This window comes from Purpureocillium takamizusanense, chromosome 5 (assembly GCF_022605165.1).
Source record: "Purpureocillium takamizusanense chromosome 5, complete sequence".
NCBI classification, from domain to species: Eukaryota; Fungi; Ascomycota; class Sordariomycetes; order Hypocreales; family Ophiocordycipitaceae; genus Purpureocillium; species Purpureocillium takamizusanense.
The window spans coordinates 2,762,297-2,783,403 of NC_063072.1; the positions used below are offsets into that span (position 1 = coordinate 2,762,297).

Sequence of the window (21,107 nt, forward strand, 5' to 3'; positions counted from 1 at the left end):
TGCATCTTCTGACGCGGACATTCATAACATTCAAAAAAGGCCGTGGAATAGACAAGCGAAGGCACCGCTTGATTAGAGAATACGCATAGACTTACAAGCGCACGCAATGTATCCGCCATCCGCGAGCGTTGCTTCCGGGCGCCGCGTGCACGGATCATATCTACCCCGTCCGTGGTTCCCAGTTTAGTTTACAAAGGCCCTTGGAAGCATACCAGACCGCGCCGACCCAATTTTCGAGACCGCCCACCGCCCGAGCGCCCCGGCCCCCCAAACGCCAAACTCACTGCCACGACGGCTGACCGTACGGCGTGGTGCTCCCATACGAGCCTCCTCCACCGTACGACGTGCCTGCTCCGCCCCCGTACGCGGTGCCAGCCCCTCCGTACGACGTGCCCGGCGCGCCGCCGTAAGCCGTGTTGCCGCCGCCGTAGGCCGTCATGTTGCCGCCGTACGGAGTCGTATAACCCTGATCCTGCCAGGGAGTGGTGCCGCCGTCCATATTCATGTCTGGACTCCGCGGGCCGTCCATGTCGGCGTCTTCACCACCGTATTTCTTCGGGTCGAGACCCTTGAGAAGCGCGCCAATCTTCTGCTGGAGAACTCTTATTCCTCCTTGCACAATTTGGTCGGGCTCCATGGTCCCGGACGCCTCCACCTCAAAGTAGAACCGCTCCGGCATGGCATCGTAGTTGAACGCTTCGCCTTCCTGCAGGGGCTCTTCCCACTCCGCGTACTTGCTCTTCGGCCTGATTACATACCGTTAGCCTTGGTCGCGGCGAGGCGGTAGGATGGAGTGCTCTGCTGCGGCGGCTTACCATTCCTTCTGGGGGTCGGTATTGTTCTCGTACCATAGGTCGAGGTGGTGCAGCTTGTTGTGCGGATCGTACTCGAAGCCAACGGCAGACGTAGGCATCCATTTTGCGTGCTCTTTGGCGATACCCTTCTTGGCGATGCATGACAGCTTCAGTTCTTGGCCCTCGCGAAGCTTAGCGATGAGGCACCCGAGTCCCTCGGGGTCGGTTATGACGGGGCTGCCGACAGAGCTCGCGTGGCGGCCGTCGACGACGAGGTCACGCGCGTACACCTTCATAATCTGATCGCTCGTGCACTTGGCGTGCAGGGTCAGCGTGACGCTGCACTGCTCACAGTACTGCTCACAGTCGCAGTCGCGCGAGTAGTTGAGCTCGTTGACGCCCTTGGAGCTAAGCGGGATGAGGCCCAGCCTGTGCGCGATGAATTCGTCAGCCAATACGGAGTTGTTGACCTCGACCTCGACCAGGTCGATGGCAATGGTCGGCACTTCGGCTTGGATGATGCGACGTATCGAGTTGGCGAAGGAGAGGTTCGTCTTGGAAAGCTCAAAGTCGACGCGCGTGCTGTCGGCCTGGACTCCTTGTCAGCCAACTTTTCTCCAAAACACAATGCAGATGCGTGCCATAGGGGCTCCCGTACCGCTGAGATCTTTACTTGGGGCTGCTCTGGCTCCCCATCCATCACCATCGGGTCGTAGTCCATACCGTCCATCTCGGCCGCTCAGACCGGTCGCGGCTGCGACCGTGACTTGTTCCGCTCGCAGGGAGCCCTTAGTCGGATCGCGCACCGTGTCGTTTCTCGATTTTGTTATCGTCGTAGTAGTTGTAGTCGTCGGGTGCGCGGCAGTCGTCGCGAGTCGCGAGTCGCGAGGGTGAAGGCGTGAAGGCGTGAAGGCGTGAAAGAAGTTGGGGTGAGAGGAAGGCTTGCCAGGATGTGGCAGGCGGCGCTTCAAGTCCCTGGGAAAGAGATCCCTTGCGGTTGCCCGCACAGCGCCACGGTGCCTTAGTCAGCACCGGCTTATCGCCTTGCAGCGACACCCGATAAGCAAAAAAATATCCCCCGCCAAACTGCCCAACCTCAACTCACATTGGGAAATTTCGGAACCTCAATTCCTGGACCGATCTCGCTCGCTTCGACGGCACATCTCATTGCTCGCTGCCCACCCTGCCCCCCGGTTGACGATTGCCAGCACCGTTGCGGCCGCAGCGACGCCCGACATGAAGATCAAGGCCCTCAGCCGGTCCGTGGCGTCCCACCAGGCGCCCGGGTCCGACGTGGCCAAGCAGCCGCGCAACCTCGACTCGGCGCTGCACCCGTTCGAGCGCGCCCGCGAGTACCAGCGCGCCGTCAACGCCGTCAAGCTCGAGCGAATGCATGCCGCGCCGTTCGTCGCCCAGCTCGGCCGTGGGCACGTCGACGGCGTCTACTCCATCGCCAAGGACCCCAATTCGCTACAGCGCTTCGCCAGCGGGAGTGGCGACGGCGTCGTCAAGGTCTGGGACCTGACGGACAGGGACGAGGTCTGGCACACGAGCGCCCACGAGAACATCGTCAAGGGTCTCGAGTGGACGCGCGACCAGAAGCTCCTGACGTGTGCCGCCGACCGCACCGTCAAGCTGTTCGATCCGTACAACACGCCCAGCGAGGCCGCGCCCATCTCGTCGTGGCTCGGATCCGGCGCCTTTACCAGCCTGTCCCACCACCGCTCGAAGAACGCCTTCGCCGCCGCTTCCAGCGTCATTTCTATATACGACCTCGAGAAGCACACCGCCGCGCCAGAAGTACTGCACTGGCCCACCTCGACCGACACCATCACCAATGTCGCCTTCAACTATGTCGAGACGTCCGTCCTCGCCTCCTGCTCCACCGACCGCTCCGTCGTCATCTACGACCTGCGCACCTCGACTCCCGTCACCAAGACCATCCTCAACTTCGCCACCAACCGCATCGCCTGGTCCCCCATGGAGGCCTTCAATCTCGCCACCGCCTCCGAGGACCACAACCTCTACCTCTTCGACATGCGCCGCTTCGACCGCGCCCTCAACGTCCTCAAGGACCATGTTGCCGCCGTCATGGACGTCGAGTTCTCCCCCACCGGCGAGGAGCTCGTCTCCGCCTCGTGGGACCGCACTGTCCGCCTTTGGAAACGCGACCAGGGCCACTCCCGCGACATCTACCACACCAAGCGCATGCAGCGCGTCATGGCCGCCCGCTGGACCCCCGACAACAAGTACATCCTGTCCGGTTCCGATGACGGCAACATCCGCCTCTGGCGCGCAAACGCCTCGGAGCGCCAGGGTGTCAAGTCGGCCCGTCACCGCCAAGCACTCGAGTACAACGAGGCTCTCGTCAACCGCTACTCTCACATGCCCGAGGTCCGCCGCATCAAGCGCCATCGCCACATTCCCAAGGTCCTCAAGAAGGCCGCCGAGATCAAGTCCCAGGAGATCAAGAGCATCAAGCGCAAGGAGGAGAACGAGCGCCGGCACACCAAGAAGCAGTTCGAGCGGCGCAAGAGCGAAAGACAAAAGATGGTGCTGGCAAAGGAGAAATAGAAAAATCCCGGCTTGGTCTTTGCTTTTCTTGGCTGCAAATCTGGTGATACGCATGGCACGGCGTTAAGGATCGCAATTTTTATATAGGAAGCCTTCGTGGGGCCCTTGATATCTGAACAGCACTTGCAGCTACTCGGTGGCGTAGTTGCTCGAGACACAGAAGAGGTAGTCATACATAATGATATCGCAAATTCTCGTCACATGTTCGCCTCAGTGACAAGCAGCGAAAGCCGTGAACTGCGCTCCCCGCGCGCACAAGTAGACCACGGTTAGATGACACCAGTTCGCAGTTACCGTCTCTTGGACCACCCATATACCCCCGGCAATGTAGTCGTCGCATATCACAGGTTTCCGATAGTAAACGCCGAGTGAAGTGACTGAGTGAACCCGCTGCCGCATTGACACGCAAATCACGCACCGCTGTCCTTGAATCAACGCACGCAACCGGCCTAAGCCTCCCAGCTCTGGGAACGTCGTGAACATGAGACGTCTTTCGTGTCTGCTGCCGTGGACCCCGTCTAAAAGCAATCCATCTCCTGAAACTAAACGCCGGTGCTAATTCTCACAGTAGTGCGACAGTGTTGATTGTTTGCTGTTGTACACGCTCCAGACGAAAAAAATCTTTATCAGGTCGTAAAATCATGTGTGGTGGGTATCGTGATTTGGCAGTTCAAACGCTGCCGCGAGTGGCCTTCTGTGGCTTATAGTTGGGCAGCTCTTCGAACCAGCCGCGGGCTTCGTCGTATTTGTAGGCGTGAAAGGCGATTCCGTACGGCTTTGGCTCAATCGAGTAAAGCATTCCCAGTGGAACGTCCATGTCGGTAATGTCCTCGCGAGTCAGGTCCATGAAGTACGCCATGAGGACGCGACACACCGAGCGGTGCCCGATGATGAGCAAATGCTCCGTGATGCGCTCAATCTCCCGGACCATGTCGCGCAGGCGGCTGATAACCTGCAAGTAACCCTCGCCACCGACGCCCGGGTAGATGTAGTTGAGCTTGTCCTGAGATCGCCTGTGAAACTCTTCGGGATACTTCTTGGCGATCTCTTGGTAGGTCATGCCCTCAAATTGGCCGGAGTTAAGTTCGTTGAGCATTTCCCAATTCTTGACGTCGTAATCGTCATCAGCATCAAAATACTCGGCAGTCTCGACGCTTCGCTGAAGCATTGATGTCCAGACGCAAAAGTTCTTCTCGTCAAGATCCCGATTCATATCGGGGTACGGAGGGGTGTTGTCACCAGGCTGAGGAGGAAATGTAGCCTGGGCCATCTTGCTTTTCTGCTCCATAAGCCACTCCTTTCTCTTTTGAGTGATGAAGCGGTAGAGGGCGAGGCCGTAGCAGTGGCCGCGTTCCGTCAGCGGCGAATTGCCACCGAGCTTGCCCAGCTCATTGTCGATACTTTGCCCGTGTCGTGTAATCCAAATCTGTCGGGGAGCAAGGTTGAAGCTGGAGAGATACGTGCTAATTCCGCCGCTCAAGAAGCCCTTGAGCCTGTGCTGCACAAGCTTGCGGCCCACATCAACCATCTAGAAGATCTGTTAATCCTTGACAAATCGGAAAGACGGCGGCAAATGACCAACCTGAATGTATTGCAGGTCATGGTCCTCCTCATAGTCCCCGAGGGGCACATAGGCGCTGGCATACGCGGCAACTCGGGCCTTGAAGTCTTCGAGGGACTTCAAAGGGTCCTTGTCGCGGTAGTCAGGACCCGAGAGCTTGAGGCGCATGTTGGCTTCGAGGAGGTGCTGGTCCCTGCAGATACTTTCAATGAAAAGGATGCCGAGCTTAGGTTCGCGCTCCCTGATGCGTTCAACAATGTGCTGCCTCCGCTCCAGGGTACTATTGGTAGCGTCCAAGATTCCAACAGCGCCTCCCTGGTTCAGGAGGTAGTCCAGCAGCTCGTCCAACGTTTCCATCGCAACTTGGTCCCGTAGGGCGGACGCCTTTGCATTCTTAGGGTCGAAGAACTTGGCTGACTGGTCAGCATCCTGGTCCACACTAGGACTGTCGAGGTTGAGCGTCGTAGGCTCCGACGTTGCAGGGCTGAGCTCCTCAGCTGGAGGAGGAAGACCGTTGAGCAGAATCTTGGCGGCGCGAACAGGCGGATCGAGGCAGTCGGGCTCGGGTGCCAACTTGGCCTTTGCTGAGACTTTAATTCCAGCGGCGTGTCGCCTTCTATTTCCAACGTTGAAGATCCTCGAATCGTGCTGCTGCCATGAGAGGTAGCGCTGCAACTTCTTGGTGATGTAAGATTTGCCACGCGCGGGCAGGCCAACCATGACGATGACTAGCTTGGCAGCAACATCACGCTGGGGGATGCGGCCGTCGGGGGACACGCGAGACCGCGTCATGCCGGGGATATTAAGCGTCGTCGCATGAGGACGGACTCGGGGAGTTTGACTGCCCGAATTTTGGCGCTGAGGAGGCCTGCAAAAAGTCTTTGTAAGCCACGGCTGTGGCCGGTAGGAGCGCGCCGCCGGTGAGGCACGGGTAAGTCAAGGTCGCTTACATGCGCGGAGAACTGGGTGCGGTCGAAGTGACGCTCTGGGACTGCGGCGTGTCCGTCAGGTCCTTTATGATGCGCATGGCCTGCGCCATGGCCGGGACAGGGCCTGGCGCCGACGTTGCGGGCACCGCATAGCCGGGCGTAGGATGGCCATATCCGACAGCGGACGGCGGCAGCACAGCTAAGCTATGGTCCGGCTCCGAAGTCGTGGGCGAGGCAGTAGGTGGCGATGATGAGGCCAACGACCCGTGCATGACAAGCTTGGCTAGGGCCGATTGCTTGGCTTGCCTCTGGCCCACGTCTAAGTCGAGGAGGAAAAAAAAATGTGAGTGACTGTTCCAAAAGAGTACAGAAGCCGCCGTGTGGGAGCGGCGAGACGAGAGTGTAAAGAGCAGATGAAGGGTAGACAAAGGTCAAGACACACCTTGTCTGGGTATGGACACTACGGCTGGCATCTGGGATGTTGGTGCAAGAGAGAAGAAAACCAAGTTGCTGGAGGTCAGGAAGGGCCGGCGGGGAGACGGGCGTGCGTGCGCCTGCCACTTGCTCTCAAACAGCCCACGTCCAGCCAAGTCAAGAGCCACCAAGGCGTGTGGGCGTTCTTGGGCGTGCAGCAGGCGTGTGCTGGGGGTGGTGGTTGTGGTGGTGGGAGGAGGATCCCTGTCCAATGACGTCCAAGGGTTCAGCTGGGCCAGCGAAACCGGCTCGTGGGGCGACCGAATGGATGGACGCAGTGGGGCCCTGCCCGCTGAATAAGTGGCCAAGGTACGTTGGTAGTGAGTGCCCTGAGTGCCTACCGCAGAGGGCGCAGGTGGAGCTGGACGCTTCTTCGGGCGCTGAGTTTAGGTGGTCGACGCGAGGCGCTGTCAGGCCAAAGTTAGCCCTGAAGACAGGTGAGCCTAGTGGCCCTGGACCAGTCATTGATTCCGGGGCGGGCTCCGTCGCCGTCCATGTCCGCGGGTGGCAGGCAGGGCGGACACTCACTTCACACTCACCTCACCCAGCGGAGGAGACACGCAAATTTGAAGTGCCGGTTCAGGGACCTGCGTTGGCACGCTGCTGACTCGGCGTCGGTGACCGGCGATGCCGCCTCGCTCGCTCGCACTCGACTGGGCCACGCGCAAACTGGGGCTGAGGTTCTTCCGGCGAACCCGCGTGCGAAGATGCTGTGCTGCAATGGAAGAAAAAAACGTGGCCAGATAGATGGAGTGACAGAGGGCCCCAAAACGTGGTGCTGTGCCGGTGGGTTGTGTTGGTGCGCCGAGAAGGTGCCGTTGATGTGGACCGGAAAGCTGTGGTGGGCGAGTTTTTGGGGTGATGAGTGGGTGAGACCAGGCTCGCTTGCTGAACAAGAAGCTGGTCTGATCGAGTTGGGGGAGAACAAACGAGCTAGCGAGCGGGAGGCAATGCTGTGTGTGATATATGGGATCGCCTTGGGTTGGTGATGGCTTTGGTGGCGCGCAAAGTGTGCGTACTTCGTATATTGTAGGTAGCCTGCGTGAACGTCGCCGCAAAAATTGACTGTCTAAAAGGCGAAAGTGCGCAATAGAGTTCACTCGGCGAGCCCACCTACTGCATAACAAGCTGTTGGAGCGCGTACTCTCATGCGGCACTGCTCCTGACTATGTTAGAATGGGGACAGAGAGCCAGGGGCGGGGAGCTCGAGGGGTTGATATTCGCAGCGGCGTTGTCAAGACTTGTTGATGATAACGGCAAGACATGCGCGGCACTTGTGGACGCGGCGCCTCTTAAAGAAGATCCCCAACAAGAAGCCGGGCAAATGTCTGCTAATGCATCTCACACATGTTGCATCTTCACCTCACCTCTGCGACTGGGACCCCCACCTGCCCGTGTCACGGCCTGATCACCGTGGAAAGGCTGCCGCGCGCTCGAGGTTTCGGGGAGGAGGCTGTCCTGCTACGACGGGGGCGCGCGCTGAGGCGCTGATGCGCCGTCGGTCACCTCCCACGCCCGGGGCTGCACCGAGCTGTATCCGTTGGCGGTGATGAGCGAGCTGGGGCAGGCCCGGATGCTAGGGCCCCGGCCGGGGGGGCTGGCGGACGGGCATGCCCTGATGAAGCATTGGTGGATGGATGGATGACCTGGCCAGGGCCCGACTGGGGGGGGGGGGGGGGGTCCCCATCTCAAACGATCAGGGTCCAGCTCGTGAGTTGCGTACATAAAGGTACAGTACGCACTGCGAAGATGGTTGGTGTGTGCGTGTGTCGCGGTAGTCGGCAACAACAGATGCTGGGCTTGGATGAGTATCCGTTGATGAGAGCTGCCGCACCTGCATCGGGCGACGCCTGCTCCCGCGCCGCAGTCGGTCCGCTTGCCCACTTCTGTTGTACGTGGTAGGCGACTTGCAGCGGGAGTCGCGCCAGTGTGTGTTCGGTCTCGCAGCGCCTGGACGAGGACTAACAGAGCAAGCACCGCCGCTCTTGCCTTGCAGTCTGTCTGTCTGTCTGTCTGTCTTGTTGGTTGGGGGCGGGCTGGCTGCTCGATGGTCGCGGAGCGGACTTTGTGCGGAAGTGCGTCTCCCTGCCTGCCTGCCAGTCTGTCTTGCATGAACATGGAGGACATCCGTCCGGCGTCGCCTCCCTCGTCATCGGGCCTGTCCTCCGTCATCTCCCTCCCCCAGGTTCCTTCGCTCGCCCCCGGCCCGTCACGCCCGGCGGATTCGTAGCTGCTTGCTAATGCGCACTTGCAGGCGCCCCCCCCCCCCATGCGAAGCGACCATAGGTGTGAGGAGCAAACAGTTAATCCCCGCGAGCGCGAAGACTCCATCGCGGGGAACCGCGGGCTGCAATAGAGCACGGCGCTCTGATCGAACCGTACTTGCTCGTACGTAGTATCGCAGCTCCATTCCAGCCTCCTCTCCGATGTCGCCGCCCGACAGGCACCCCAATCGACTCATCCCCACGTGCGGACCCCGCGCCTCCAGTGGCCCGCCAGCTGCCTGCGTTAGTACTAGGTAGGTTTGCCCTGTCCTGGTGCACTACGAGCGGCGCCGCCAGTGCCGTGGCTGCTCTAGCTGCTGTTCCTCTGGTAGGTAGGTAGTACCTGGCTTGGTGCTGGTAATGGCTGCCTGTCTCCTTACTAGCTGCTACCTAACTAGTAGGTACCTAGTACGCACTAGGTACTACCTTCCACTCTGCGTGTGCCACCCCTGCAGACGCTGGACTTGGCAGTGCGGTGGCACTGATAAGACACGAGACACGCTCATGTCGGTAGTACGAAGTATAGTGGTTGTAGTAATTGATTGTGTCGCCCATTACCCCCGATCTTTGCGTAATTGCTTCAACAAAAACTCATCCGTCATCCACACATCCATCATCTAGTGAGTGCTGGGGAGAATGAGACACCCCACCGCGACCACCACCAGCATGGCTCGCGTTACGCGGTGGCTTACGCGCTCGCTCGGTGCCCCGGGCCCTCGCAGGAGACCTGGTCCCGGCTTCCCGCTCCCATTGCGTGGTGTCTTCTTTACCTATTAGGCACGAGCTGACCACCTCCTCGACGCAGTCACCACCATCTGCCCAGAGCCAAGTCGCTGCTGGCCACACCCCCGTGCCTTGTCTCCGGTACGTATGAGCGGCCCGACGAAACTCGACAACAACAAGGACAGGTGCCTGTGCCATCTTTAGCAGCCCGTGGAGCGGCCCGGCCAGGACTGCTCGTCCGCCTGTCCCTGCTCCCGCTCCAGGGAGGATCTTCGTTGCCTGGGCCCTCCGAAACCGATCCAGACCTACGGCTGTTGCACCTCAACCAGACCTTCGCTCGCCTCGCTGCGACACCTGAGACCTGTCGCCTCAACAGAAATAGCGTCGCAGCGCAGATTGGAACGGGGAAACTTTGAATCTATGCTTAAATAAATCACCTCACCGTGCGCTTGGGGTCGTGCAGCAGGACCCTCGAGGGTCAGGCCGCTCCCGACGAGTTTCATCTAGCCCAAATGTGTTTGGCTGCCCGGCGTCCCAGGACTGGGGCCATGGGCACAGACGTCGGGGCTCATTAGTGAGTACGTACGTAGTTCCTCAACAGTAGAGGGTGGTGAATTGCCGGGCTGAGCGGGTGCGGGTGCTCAACAGTCAGTCGCGCTGGCCGAGCACCAGTCCCAGAGTGAGACAGCTGGAATATTCGGCATGGGCTGAGGTTGATGAGGTGGTGTCTGTCCATGCAGAACGTCGTAGGTATGACGCGTTGAGGTAAGACAGCAGCACCACGCACATACGTACAGCGACTGGTCCATCGTCCATCTTCCGTCTGCCGCCCAGCCTGCCCTGAGTGGCCACGGAGCATCTCGTGCGCTCTCCCGCGATGGTGTTTCCCGTTGAGGTGGTGCCGCGAGTGCTCGTCCAGCAGCCCAAGTCCAGAGAGGGAAGGGTTGACAAAGGCCGGTCGGCGGACGAACAAGACACGTTACACGAGGCCAGGCTGGTTTCCTTCCCATTAATTCAGTCTGACGAAACCAGGAACGAAACGGGTTGCTTGGGGCGCCCTGGCACAAGGCGGGCGGCCCGCCAGATGATGCGACATGACGCCGATGCAACATGCCTGCAGCTGGCAGAGATACGCGAGCCAATGCTATTCTCGCATGAACCAGACTTGGCCCGCGTGCAGCACCACTTCTGGAAGTGCCTTGTTGCGTACCTCTACCAGGTAGCTCGCTTCAGGCCTTTGGGTAAGGGTCTCTGTAGACGGGAGGGAGTTTCGAGGGCAACCGCCGGCGGCGAGATGTCGCCTCGCTCAACACATCGCAAACGCATACATGACAGTTTGCGTCTCGGCGCCATCATCGCATTTGCTTGCCCAGCGTCACGGGTGGCCCGAAACCTCGACAACGCGCGTCCAGTCAGCGGATTTGCTAATGAGCGCAGAGTGTGCATTATGAGGTGGAAACAGGCCGTGAATCAAACCCCGCCGCTGCTCATTCTATATATACGTGATGCCCGATCTGCGCCAAGTCTGTCAGGGCAGTTCCAGAAGTCCACGCATTCCTTCATGCCGGTCCTGGCTGCCTGGACGCCGTGAACCATTTTGCCCTGGTCCTGGATCTCTCGGGATAACGACACCGAGCTGCAGGCGGCTGCCAGGCCCGCCCGAGCCAGACCCACTGGCTCCGATTCCCATCTGGCGGGATGGTGAGCGATCTCCACGCCGCACGCCAGTGGGTTGGGTTGGTTTGGGCTGGGCTGGGCCCTGCAATGAAGAGAGACAGCTGGGCTTCCAGAAGGTGTGGCTGGTGAGGCACCACCTCTGCGCCACACGCGTCCTGTTCAATCCGCACAGCCACACCTCAAACCGCCCCCGGTCCAATCCTGATGCAGAGAAATCACGACGAGCTTGAGGCTCAAGATATCCTCGCACCATATTCATAGCGACCAAGGTGCCCAGCCATCGACTGCCGGCTTTTTGCTTCCCTCGTAGCCGTCTAAGGGGGCTTCTGGGTTGTTTAGAGGTTCACAACCCGAAAACCAGAGCATTTCTCATCCCGCAGCCGTGCTGACGGCATTCGAAGGCTCGCGCATACGAAGTACAGCCACGGGGGAACAGCTCTAGGAAGGCAGCCTCTCGTTGCCAGCTGGCGACGGCTCCCCCGCACCTGGCAGATTTTCTTGGGAAGAGCCTGTTCATATTCGCCGTCCTTGGCCGTCCCCAGCCCCGCCCACTTTCTCCCACTCACTCTCTCTTTATTCCCTCCTGCCACCCAAGCTAAACACACATCCTTCCTTTCCTTTCACACACTGACAACATCTCCCGTCACCAGAACGCACCACACATCTACATCCACTTCCTCAGACTCGTGAAACCCCTTTGAGGCTCCCAGCTCCCCTATCGACTGGACTTGAGGGCAGCTTGGAGGCATCAGCACAGCTTCTATCGCGTCTCGCGCCTTCTCCCTCACGGCAGCACAGAAGCCTGTCGGGTCTCACAACGCGTTTCATTTAAGAACCCGCGGCTTCCAAATCGTGGGGAGCTGCTCACTTAGCAAACGACAATACAGCCCTTCCACACGCTGCTCTTTCGCGGCTTCCAGACCCAGCACCTGCCACGCTTCGATCACCCATAGCCGGCTTTTTGCAGGACACGGCTTCCTCCCCACCCATTTCCTAGAGAATCAACCTGAGGAGATCATCTCACATCAAGAGATCGCTTATTTTGGGCAGGCCCCTGGTCGTCGTCCCTCCTTGTTCACCTTTCTCCTCCCTCAGCTGCTTTTCCGGCACCCAAAAAGCGAGAAGCAGTTTTGGCCGCGCTCCTCTCCTGCGGATTTTTGGAGTCTTCATAGCAGTCATCATCATTGCCGACGCCTCTGTCGACCGCGTATTGCCGCTGATATCGGGTCGAGATCCCATCGGTGCGGCCACTATTGTACGCAGCCACAGCAAACGGTGTATGGTGGCATTCGGTACGATGACAGCCAACAACCTTGCCACCGGTGCCAACGCACCAAATGAGACGGCTGTGACCGGCTCTGAGCCTCCAAAATTTGTCGGAGTCGCGCCAAACCCGCTGATTGACGAGTTCAAAGACAAGAACCGCGCCAGCGGAGTTTTGATCCCCCTGAAGACAACTCAGGAAGTTCGCCAGGATCACACTATTGTCACGGCGTACATTACGAGGGCACCGACAAAGTCGGCCAACGACGTGATCTCGTAAGTGGCCTCTGCCCTTTGCGGCACGGCCTGCGGCGTGTATTAACTCTACTTTGCCAGGGCGCTGCGCAACCTGCGACCCGAAGGCAGCGCTAACCCCCTGCCTCACCTTCGCACCTGCGCGAAGCCGTCCGATCTACCGGCACACATCAAGACGCAGTTCATGAACGACACGCCCGCTGGACGGCAGATCCATACGGCCAAGTCCAACTGGATCTACATCATTGTTGGTGAGGTCAAGGAGTTCGACAGAGATGTCGTGGTGCAAACCCTCTCGAGTATCGAGGGACTCCAGCAGGATATATTCCTTCACGTTATCCCCATCCCCCTGCTGGCCCCAACCTCGCAAGTACAGGCTGCCATGTGGTCTTCCCAGTTTTGGCCCACGGTGTACCGCAAGAATAACCCGTTGGGACCTCATCCTAGCATGGTAGGCCGCGGCACCGACGATCTCAAGGACGACGCCCCCGTCTTTATGGCTCTTGCCCACCGCGTGGCTCTCGACGCCAAGAGAGCTGGCATCGGCGAAGCCATGGGAGCAGTCGTTGTGCTTCGTGACGACAAGGGATCCCATGTCATTGGACTTGCCGGGGACGCACGCTGGCACCAGGAGTACGGTACGGGCAACCCCATCAACACCATGACGCACTGCGTCCTCCGTGCTATCAGCATGGTGGCCCAGAAGCTTGTCCGCCACGAACGTCGGGGGGCAGGTGTCGAGTTCAAGCATGCCAACCTCGGCTACGACGCGTTCCAGGATCGACCCCTTCTGGACATTGAGCGCCGATGCTTCTTGCAGGAGCATCCGAACAAAGAGGGCTATTTGTGCCACGGCCTTGAACTGTACGTGACCCACGAGCCGTGCATTGCCTGCTCCATGGGAATTCTGCACTCGCGGATGGGCAAGGTGATTTTCAGCCGACATATGCCCCGCACCGGAGGATTGAGCTCAGATGACCGTCCTGACGGAGGTGGACGAGGGTTGGGACTCTTTTGGCGTCGCGAGCTCAACTGGAGCCTGCTGGCGTGGGAGTGGGAGCGAAAGGGCGTGCCCGACCTGCCTCACGTCGACCCAACCACTCACGTTTAGGATTACCACCTCCGAGGTCCATGCGAGACTCGACCGTTGCGCGCCGTCCGCCATGCCGCGCCTGGCTGGCTGCCGCTCCAACATGTGAGCCTCGCGACCGCCACGCGTGGTGATTGCGTTTGTTAAGAGAGACGACTTGGACGGACACGACGGCAGCGACGTGGTCGACGACGACGATGTCAACAATTAATACGATGCCATTGCTATGTTGAGGTGTTTGGAGGAGCGTGTGTGGCTGTGGACTACTGCATTGTGGTGGACAGCTACTTGGAGGACGAGCAGAAGGGGGTTTAGATAGTCCTCACTGCTCAGAAGGTTGGCAGTGCTTGAGGCGACTTTTGATGTGTACTGCATACTCGGCATGGCGAGGCGAACGGCTAGGACTGGAGTTGGGACACAATGTCGCATTTGCTTTAGACAGACTTTGGCGATGAAATTGAGTGCTTCATGCAACTTTTTCGCTGCGCGATGGCACAGCGGCGTGAGATGCAGGGTAAGAATATCGTGAGAGCATGATTTCATGTAGGGAGCAATGGTGTGGAATGGTGAGTGGGCAACTAGGCGAGCTCATCGGCATGTCGCGTGGGTGAGTCGTGAGACAGGTGAAGTGAGATTCACTAAGACTTGGTAGAGGCGAGAGAGGGAGGTGGAGGGAAGAGAAAAGGTGGAGGGAGAGAACGGAGAAGGAAGAGGGGGGGGGGGTCGTGGGCGGCGTGTTCGGCCCCCCCCCCTCCCAAAAGGTTTGAAGTGCGCTTGGTGCTTGGTGAGGCCTGGCGAATGCTGGCGCGGCCCCCCCCCCCCCCCTGAGGCCCCGCCAAAGTTGGCCCAGGGTGGTGGCCCCTCATTGACTTTTGCTTCCATCACGAGGGCGGCCAGACAGTGTGTGGTGGCCTGCATAACCTCTTCCTCTCTGTTTTCTTTTCTCCTCTTCGTGTCTCTCTACTCACGACGAGAGCGCGTCACGGCCCCAGGCATCGCCCATTTCATTTCAGCATCCGCGCACGCCACGCACTCACCGGACAACGTAGCGCTCGAAGCTCCCCGGAGAGGAGTGAGAACGGACGGAGGGAGAAAAAAAACAGAGCCCCCCTTCGAGCCCGCCGCGGCGCCAACAGCAAAGTAGCAGCATGCGCCTTGATTGACTGGTGAGCAGACCACGACTGGACTCGCCCAGCGACAGACTGCCTTGTGCGACCCCCCCGACGACACGACAGCGCCCAAACGGCGGCCGGCGGACTTTTTCTCCTTTACCTGCTACGGAGTACCGGCCAGCGGTTGGCAGCAACAGTATCTGCATATCAGGTAATAGGTACCTAGGCAGCAGAAGCTGAGGCACCATTAGCACCAGCAGCACCAAGCAGCCGCAATACCAGCGCGCAACTCCACTGGTCGCCTGCCTCAGCCGCCCGTCTGCAGCACCAGCAGCAGCACCAGCAGCACCAGCAGCATTGACACGGGCAAGCATCCTCCCCCGCACGGCGCCGACATTGGTGCGAGCAAACGCTGCTGCACGTCTTGCCGGCTCTGACTTGTCGATTCTGTTCGGCTTCCTCGTCGTCTCCACCGCCCCGCGTGCTGCAGGAGCAGCAGCAGGAGCAGCAGCAGTACTACCAGCAGCAGTGCCAGCAGCGAGAGGGGACTGCGACACCATGAATAAGAAGAGATCCGCCCCTGGGTCGGAGCCCGTGGCGGCCAGCACCGTCAAGAAGCGCAAGATGGACAACTTGCAAAAATTCTACGCCGTCCAGGTCGGCTTCCGGCCCGGCGTGTACCTCAATTACGCCGACTGCTCCAAGCAGACCACCGGTTTCAAGGGCGCGATATGTAAGTTTGCGGTGGTGCGAGAGGCGTGCGCTCACGCTGCGAACTCAACACTGACCGTTCTCCAGTCAAATCATTCACGTCCATGGAGGATGCAAAGGCGTTTGCGGCAGGCAAGAAGGTGTCGGCGCCGGCCGACGAGCCGGACCGCTTCTACGCCGTGGCGGTAGGCTCGCCCACGGGCATCTACAGGGACTGGAGTGACGCGGCGGCGGCCATCAAGGGTGTCAAGGGTCCCAAGTACAGGCGGTTCGACAACCGTAGTGAGGCGGTTGCGTACATTAGGCAATACGGCAGCAGGGATGCCGTCGAGGCTCTGGGCGAGATGGTGGACGACGAGCCCATCGTGGCGGCCGCACATGCAACCACCAGCAAGTCGACGAAGAAGACGGCGGCTTCCAAGACGGCGACGTCGACGATCAAGAAGCCCAGCGACAACGTGCTGCAGATCTACACGGACGGCAGCAGCCTCGCCAACGGCAAGGCTGGGTCGCGGGCCGGGGTGGGCGTCTTCTTCGGCGACGGAGACCCTCGCAACGTGTCGGAGCGCCTGCCGGGCGAGCCGCAGACGAACCAGCGGGCGGAGCTGATGGCGATTCTGAGGGCGCTCCAGATCGCGCCGGTGACGCAGCCAGTGCAGATTGTCAGCGACAGCCAGTACTCGATCAACTGCGTGACGCAGTGGGCACCTGGATGGAAGCGGAAGGGATGGATGACGGCTTCGGGCGAGATGGTGAAGAACAAGGACCTCATCGAGCAGGTGATTGACCTGATAGAGCAGAGGACTCTTGTGGGCGGCACAACGTACTTCCACTGGGTCAAGGGCCACGCCACGGATAGAGGGAACATGGCGGCGGACCGCCTGGCCGTGAGGGGTGCCAAGATTGGCGTGGTGTGAAAGGGGGCGAGCGGCAAAGAATGGGCTGGACAGCGGATGGTAGACATGTCATCGGGCGAGCTGGTCGTTGGGGTTTGTGCTTCCGGACTGATTCTTCGTTTCCCGCTGTGTGTGTGTGGGTGTGACGCGGGCTTTTTTTGGGGCGTTGCCGGACAGGACGGTTTCGGGAGGCGACGCGCATGCGTGCATACTTGTACTCTCTTTCTCTTTTTTCTTCACCTCCTACCTCTCTCTGGCCTTCTTGCTGTGTGTCTTATCATTCTGCGCCTTGGGGCCGTTGTGCTTCGCCGGCGCTCGCGCGCGGTGACACCTTCTAATCTTTTCACGGGGATTTGTTTTGTCCTGTCATTTTCCGACAAGTCATACACGTCTTGGGATTTTGTTTTTTGTGTCTGCGCGCATAACCTGCTCGCGTCAGGTGCTCGCCCGCTGGCAGGTCGGAGAGGGGAAGCGTTCGTCCGGAGGGGCCTCGTCTTCCTGCAATGGAACAATGCACAGCATAGACGGCGTGGGGGAGGGCGCTTAGACTGGGCTGCGCGGGGCCCCGTCGAACGATGCGTACGTGGGATGATTTGACTTGCGAGGAAAGAGGGGTTGGGAGTCCAGCGAGGGAGGGGGAGGAGGAGGAGGAGGAGGAGGAGGAGGTTGCGTGGGAATGCGTGACATAGGGGGAATGAGATGTGTATATATAGGGGAGGCGTGGAAGGCGAGGGGGCGAGCGCGAAGAGAGTAGCAGCTGGGGGGTTGAGTCTTGATACTATCCATCGACTGCCGGTATACATTCAATACATTACACGCGCGCGTCAGACAACCCTGTCTCTGTATGTGTCTTCGTATATGCCTGTCAGCCGTTCTCGGCAGCTGATGAGGCTCAACAGTGCACCCTCCTTATTACACACCTGGTTCGTGCAGTGCAATCTGCAGCAGGGCCGGGGGTCTGACACTCGAGGCCCTGGCGGCGGCGGCGGGCGGGCGTGCGACAGGCCCCCTGTGAGTGTGTGTGTGTGTGTGTGTGTGTGTGTGTGTGTGTGACGACGGGACGGGAGGCCCGGCCGGGCCTGTCCTTTGCGGCAGGAACAGGGCGGCCGGCGGACCGGCTGCGTGTCTCACTCGCACCGACGACTACTACTACTTTGGCTCACCTCTCGGGTCCCCGGCCGCCGTGTCTTGTGCGCCGCGCCCGGGCGGGGAAAGCGGCAGGGCCGCGGAGCCGAACGCCCGACGACGGCGACGACGACGAACCGTGTGTTCGCCGCCTTTCGCGAGAAGCGGCGCCCCGGGGGGACGGACGGACGGGCGCTGAGGCGTCGGGGCGGGGTGATTGACTTTAGGGTTTCTCCCTCCCCCCAGCGAAGTGCGCGAGTCGAGTCACAGTGGGTTCCATCATTGTGGAGGTGGTGCGTTTGCTGCTCCTTGTTGCTCTGCTGCTGTCTGTACCTAACGAACCGTCGTTTCCACTAACAATGACTGTCGGCTGCGGGTTGATCGCCCTCTCAACGACCTACGTAACTACGCTCTTGCCGAGCTGGGCAGCCCCTGTGGCTGGCTACTAGCAGGCTGACGGGACTGGAGCCTCGCCGGGGCCCGCGCTACTGCTGTCACTGCGCCCTGCCTTGGTCTAGAACTACTACTAAGGTACTAAACTCACTACTACCGAGCGGTAGTAGGCACCGTGGGCCATCAGCACGCTCCGCTCCGCGGTGTAGTATTTGATCCTTTTGAAGGGAAAATTCCGGACCGGCCTGCGCCTCCCCTCTCTCCACCACCACCGCTACCACGGCAAAGTCATAATCGTCCTTCTCTCGACGCAAGAGTACACCGACAGACAGAGGAAACCTTGCGACACTGCCGCCGCACCCTGTCCTCGTCCCACTGCCAGCCAGTCAGTCTCTTCTCTTCGTTTGCGAATGACACGCCGTTCGTCGTCGTCGTTCTCGCCGTCGTCCTCCTCGCCGCCGTCGACCAGGAGCGCCATGACGGCTTCCTCGTCTGCGCTCACCCACGTCGTCGCCGCTACTCGTCTCTCGCGTTGCTAACGCCTTGTGCTGCCGGGATGGCGCACAACACCAATGACAACAAGACCATCTGGGCGGTCCCGCTCCAGTTGACAAACTTCAACATCACCGTCGCCCTGCTCGGCGGCTTCATCTCCCTCTTCGGCCTCGTGTCCTTTCTCCTCAAGGAGAACTTTTACCTGTCCGAGGCTCGTGAGTCCTCCTCCATCTCTTGTCTCTCTTCTCTTTTCCCCTCCCCCCGGCCGCCCAAGAGAAAAACTCCCTTCCCGCCTAGGGCGCGCCCCGCGTTTGGCACTTTGCTGCTTCTCCACCTGGCCCGTGTCGCTCTCCCGTGCCAAGGCACTTGGCGGCGGCCTGGGCATGGCGTGACACTTTTTGGCAGGAGAGAGAACAAGAATTGTGATGCAGTTGCTGCTGAGCAGAGAGACGAACTGACATCTTTGTTTTGCGCACAGTCATCTCGCTCCTTGTTGGAGTCGGCTTCGGTCCTCATGGCGCCGACTTCATCCGTCCGCGTGACTACGCCGAGTGCAACCAGTCCGGCGTCTCGGCCATTGAGTGCCGCGACAACCTCAATGGCATCACGCTCAACTTCTCCCGCCTCGTGCTCGGCGTCCAGCTGGTCCTCGCCGGCGTCCAGCTCCCGAGCAAGTACCTACGCCGGGAGTGGAAGCCCATCCTGCTCCTCGTCGGGCCTGGCATGACGGCCATGTGGCTGGCCACCAGCCTGCTCGTCTGGGGCCTCGTCCGCCCGCCTAGCTTCCTGCACGCCCTCGCCGTCGGCGCCTGCGTCACGCCCACCGACCCCGTGCTGTCGGCCGTCATCGTCAAGGGCAAATTCGCCGACCAAAACATCCCCAAGGACCTACAGAACCTCATCATCGCCGAGTCCGGCACCAACGATGGCCTTGGCTACCCATTTCTCTTCTTCGCGCTCTACCTCATCAAGTACATTGGCGCGGGTGCGACCGACGGTAATGCTGGGGAGGCCATGGGGCTCTGGTTCGCCTTTACGTGGGGTTACACCATCATCCTGAGCATTCTGTACGGCGCGGTCGTCGGGTGGCTGGGCAAGGAGCTGCTGTTCTGGGCCAAGCAGCGCAACTATGTCGACCGCGAGAGCTTTCTCGTCTTCGCCATTGCCCTGGCCCTCTTCGTGCTCGGCACGTGCGGCCTCATCGGCACCGACGACGTGCTCGCCTGTTTCATTGCCGGCAACACCTTCACCTGGGACGACTGGTTCCGGCTGCAGACCAAGGACGACTCCCTGCAGCCTACCATCGACATGCTGCTCAACGTCACCATCTTTTTGTGGTACGGGGCCGTCCTCCCGTGGACCCTGTTCAACGACAACCCCATCATCTCGACCTGGAGGCTTACTCTGCTGGGCATTCTGGTCCTCCTGGTGCGGCGCCTGCCGTGGGTGTTTGCCATGCACAAATGGATCCGCCAGATCGAGGAGACCAGGCAAGCCGTCTTTGTGGGCTTCTTTGGCCCCATTGGTGTCTCTGCCGTCTTCTACCTGTTCATCAGCCTTGAGTTCATCGAGGACCATCTGAGTGACGAGAATGGGGTCCCACGCAGGGATGTCAAAGATCTCGGCGAAACCATACGGATCATCGTCTGGTTCCTGACCGTCTGCAGCGTTGTAAGTGCATGAGGCCCCGGCTCCTCTCGGCATTTCACCCCGTTGGGTTTGAACTTGTCTAACAAAGCGCTAGGTTGTCCACGGCTTAAGCATTCCGCTTGGGAAGATCGGATACCTCGCACCGAGAACCTTTGGCCGTGTGCTGAGCGAGAGCTTGAGCGATGAGCCGAGCGCTGTCGAAGCCCGGCGCCGCATTCCCGTCGTCGGCCGGTATCTCGCAGGAAAGTCGGGCGACGTGGAATCGAGGAACCCGCAAACCCGCCCCGTCATATCGGGCCCGACGAACCCTCGCCAAGTCCACCCCGTGCCCCCGGGGACATCATCTTCGGGCGAAGGGCCGGCACTGTCCGTGTCCCTGGCCGATGCGATCCAGATGCAGCCGGACTCTGGAGCGGCCACGCCCGTCCGGGTCCGCCGAGATCGGGAGATTCGGTTCCCGGACGAGGTGTAGCCGAGCTGCATCGATCAAAATATTCTGGCCGCGAAAGATCCCGATCGCTCATCCGAGACGCCGTGACTGGTCAATCAATTGCCGGGTGCGCTCGAGGCCCTTCTTTCACCCGGTGGCGAGGAGGTGGCGTCCTGGCGTTTATAACGTTAGTCTGTGCAAATGCGCCTTGCGTCAACCCGCTGTCAACAAAGGCGGTCAACAGCAGTCTTCCCACCGTGGGATTCCAGAACACCACCACATACTACTACTACTGTAGCTAGCGTTTGTAGTATGAGCGAAAATAAACCCCTAGAGGTGTTCATCCCATGCATGTCCTGGACGGCAATGCGTGTGTAGAGATTGCGACGTCGCCAGTTTCAATTTTCTAGCGTCGGGCCGACACAGCAAAGCCAGGCACGCGATCACGACGCGGCGCCGCCATCAACAGTCAGCCACTGGGGCAACGCGGCAAAGCGTGGTGGCTGCATGCTTAGGTGCAGGACGGCGCAGGCTTGGACTGATAACAGGATGCACGTCGTCGATATGCGGGATGTGCGTCGGAAGAAGGAGAAAAAAAGGTCGCAAAGATGTGATGCCGGCGCCGGCGCTGATTGGGCGTCGCCTCATACCACCAGGGGGAGGTTCTTGCGGTCCTTTTTCGCCAACAGAG

General features: G+C 60.0%; 6 protein-coding genes across 7 annotated transcripts; 4 read left to right on the forward strand and 2 right to left on the reverse strand.

Moving 5' to 3' along the window:
- Positions 1-13: 13 nt before the first annotated feature.
- rpb3 (RNA polymerase II subunit 3) lies at positions 14-1,737 on the reverse strand. Its single transcript, XM_047987804.1, has 3 exons — positions 1,453-1,737; positions 816-1,384; positions 14-746 (listed from the first exon to the last, which is right to left on the reverse strand). Exons 1-3 carry the CDS (start codon positions 1,522-1,524, stop codon positions 281-283), a joined length of 1,107 nt encoding a protein of 368 aa, XP_047843793.1. The 5' UTR covers positions 1,525-1,737; the 3' UTR covers positions 14-280.
- A 151-nt stretch (positions 1,738-1,888) lies between these two features.
- sof1 lies at positions 1,889-3,565 on the forward strand. Its single transcript, XM_047987805.1, has one exon. It carries the CDS (start codon positions 2,031-2,033, stop codon positions 3,366-3,368), a length of 1,338 nt encoding a protein of 445 aa, XP_047843794.1. The 5' UTR covers positions 1,889-2,030; the 3' UTR covers positions 3,369-3,565.
- PFK26 (6-phosphofructo-2-kinase) lies at positions 3,326-6,418 on the reverse strand. 2 transcript variants are annotated; one of them, XM_047987806.1, is made up of 4 exons: positions 6,301-6,418; positions 5,880-6,177; positions 4,951-5,797; positions 3,326-4,896 (listed from the first exon to the last, which is right to left on the reverse strand). In XM_047987806.1, exons 1-4 carry the CDS (start codon positions 6,329-6,331, stop codon positions 4,039-4,041), a joined length of 2,034 nt encoding a protein of 677 aa, XP_047843795.1. In that variant the 5' UTR covers positions 6,332-6,418; the 3' UTR covers positions 3,326-4,038. The 2 variants fall into 2 exon arrangements, with proteins under 2 accessions (XP_047843795.1, XP_047843796.1); XM_047987807.1 differs by having other exon boundaries at positions 4,951-6,418.
- A 4,811-nt stretch (positions 6,419-11,229) lies between these two features.
- Positions 11,230-14,068, forward strand: JDV02_006415 (uncharacterized protein). The gene is made up of 2 exons (XM_047987808.1): positions 11,230-12,535; positions 12,596-14,068. The coding sequence occupies exons 1-2, from the start codon at positions 12,276-12,278 to the stop codon at positions 13,623-13,625; spliced, it is 1,290 nt and encodes a 429-aa protein (XP_047843797.1). The 5' UTR covers positions 11,230-12,275; the 3' UTR covers positions 13,626-14,068.
- A 496-nt stretch (positions 14,069-14,564) lies between these two features.
- JDV02_010860 (Ribonuclease H) lies at positions 14,565-16,938 on the forward strand. Its single transcript, XM_047992601.1, has 2 exons — positions 14,565-15,449; positions 15,515-16,938. Exons 1-2 carry the CDS (start codon positions 15,275-15,277, stop codon positions 16,342-16,344), a joined length of 1,005 nt encoding a protein of 334 aa, XP_047843798.1. The 5' UTR covers positions 14,565-15,274; the 3' UTR covers positions 16,345-16,938.
- Positions 16,939-18,397: 1,459 nt separating this feature from the next.
- Positions 18,398-20,458, forward strand: JDV02_006416 (uncharacterized protein; the record flags this gene model as incomplete). The annotated part of the gene is made up of 3 exons (XM_047987809.1): positions 18,398-18,551; positions 18,815-20,007; positions 20,081-20,458. 3 exons carry the CDS (start codon positions 18,398-18,400, stop codon positions 20,456-20,458), a joined length of 1,725 nt encoding a protein of 574 aa, XP_047843799.1.
- Positions 20,459-21,107: the final 649 nt, after the last annotated feature.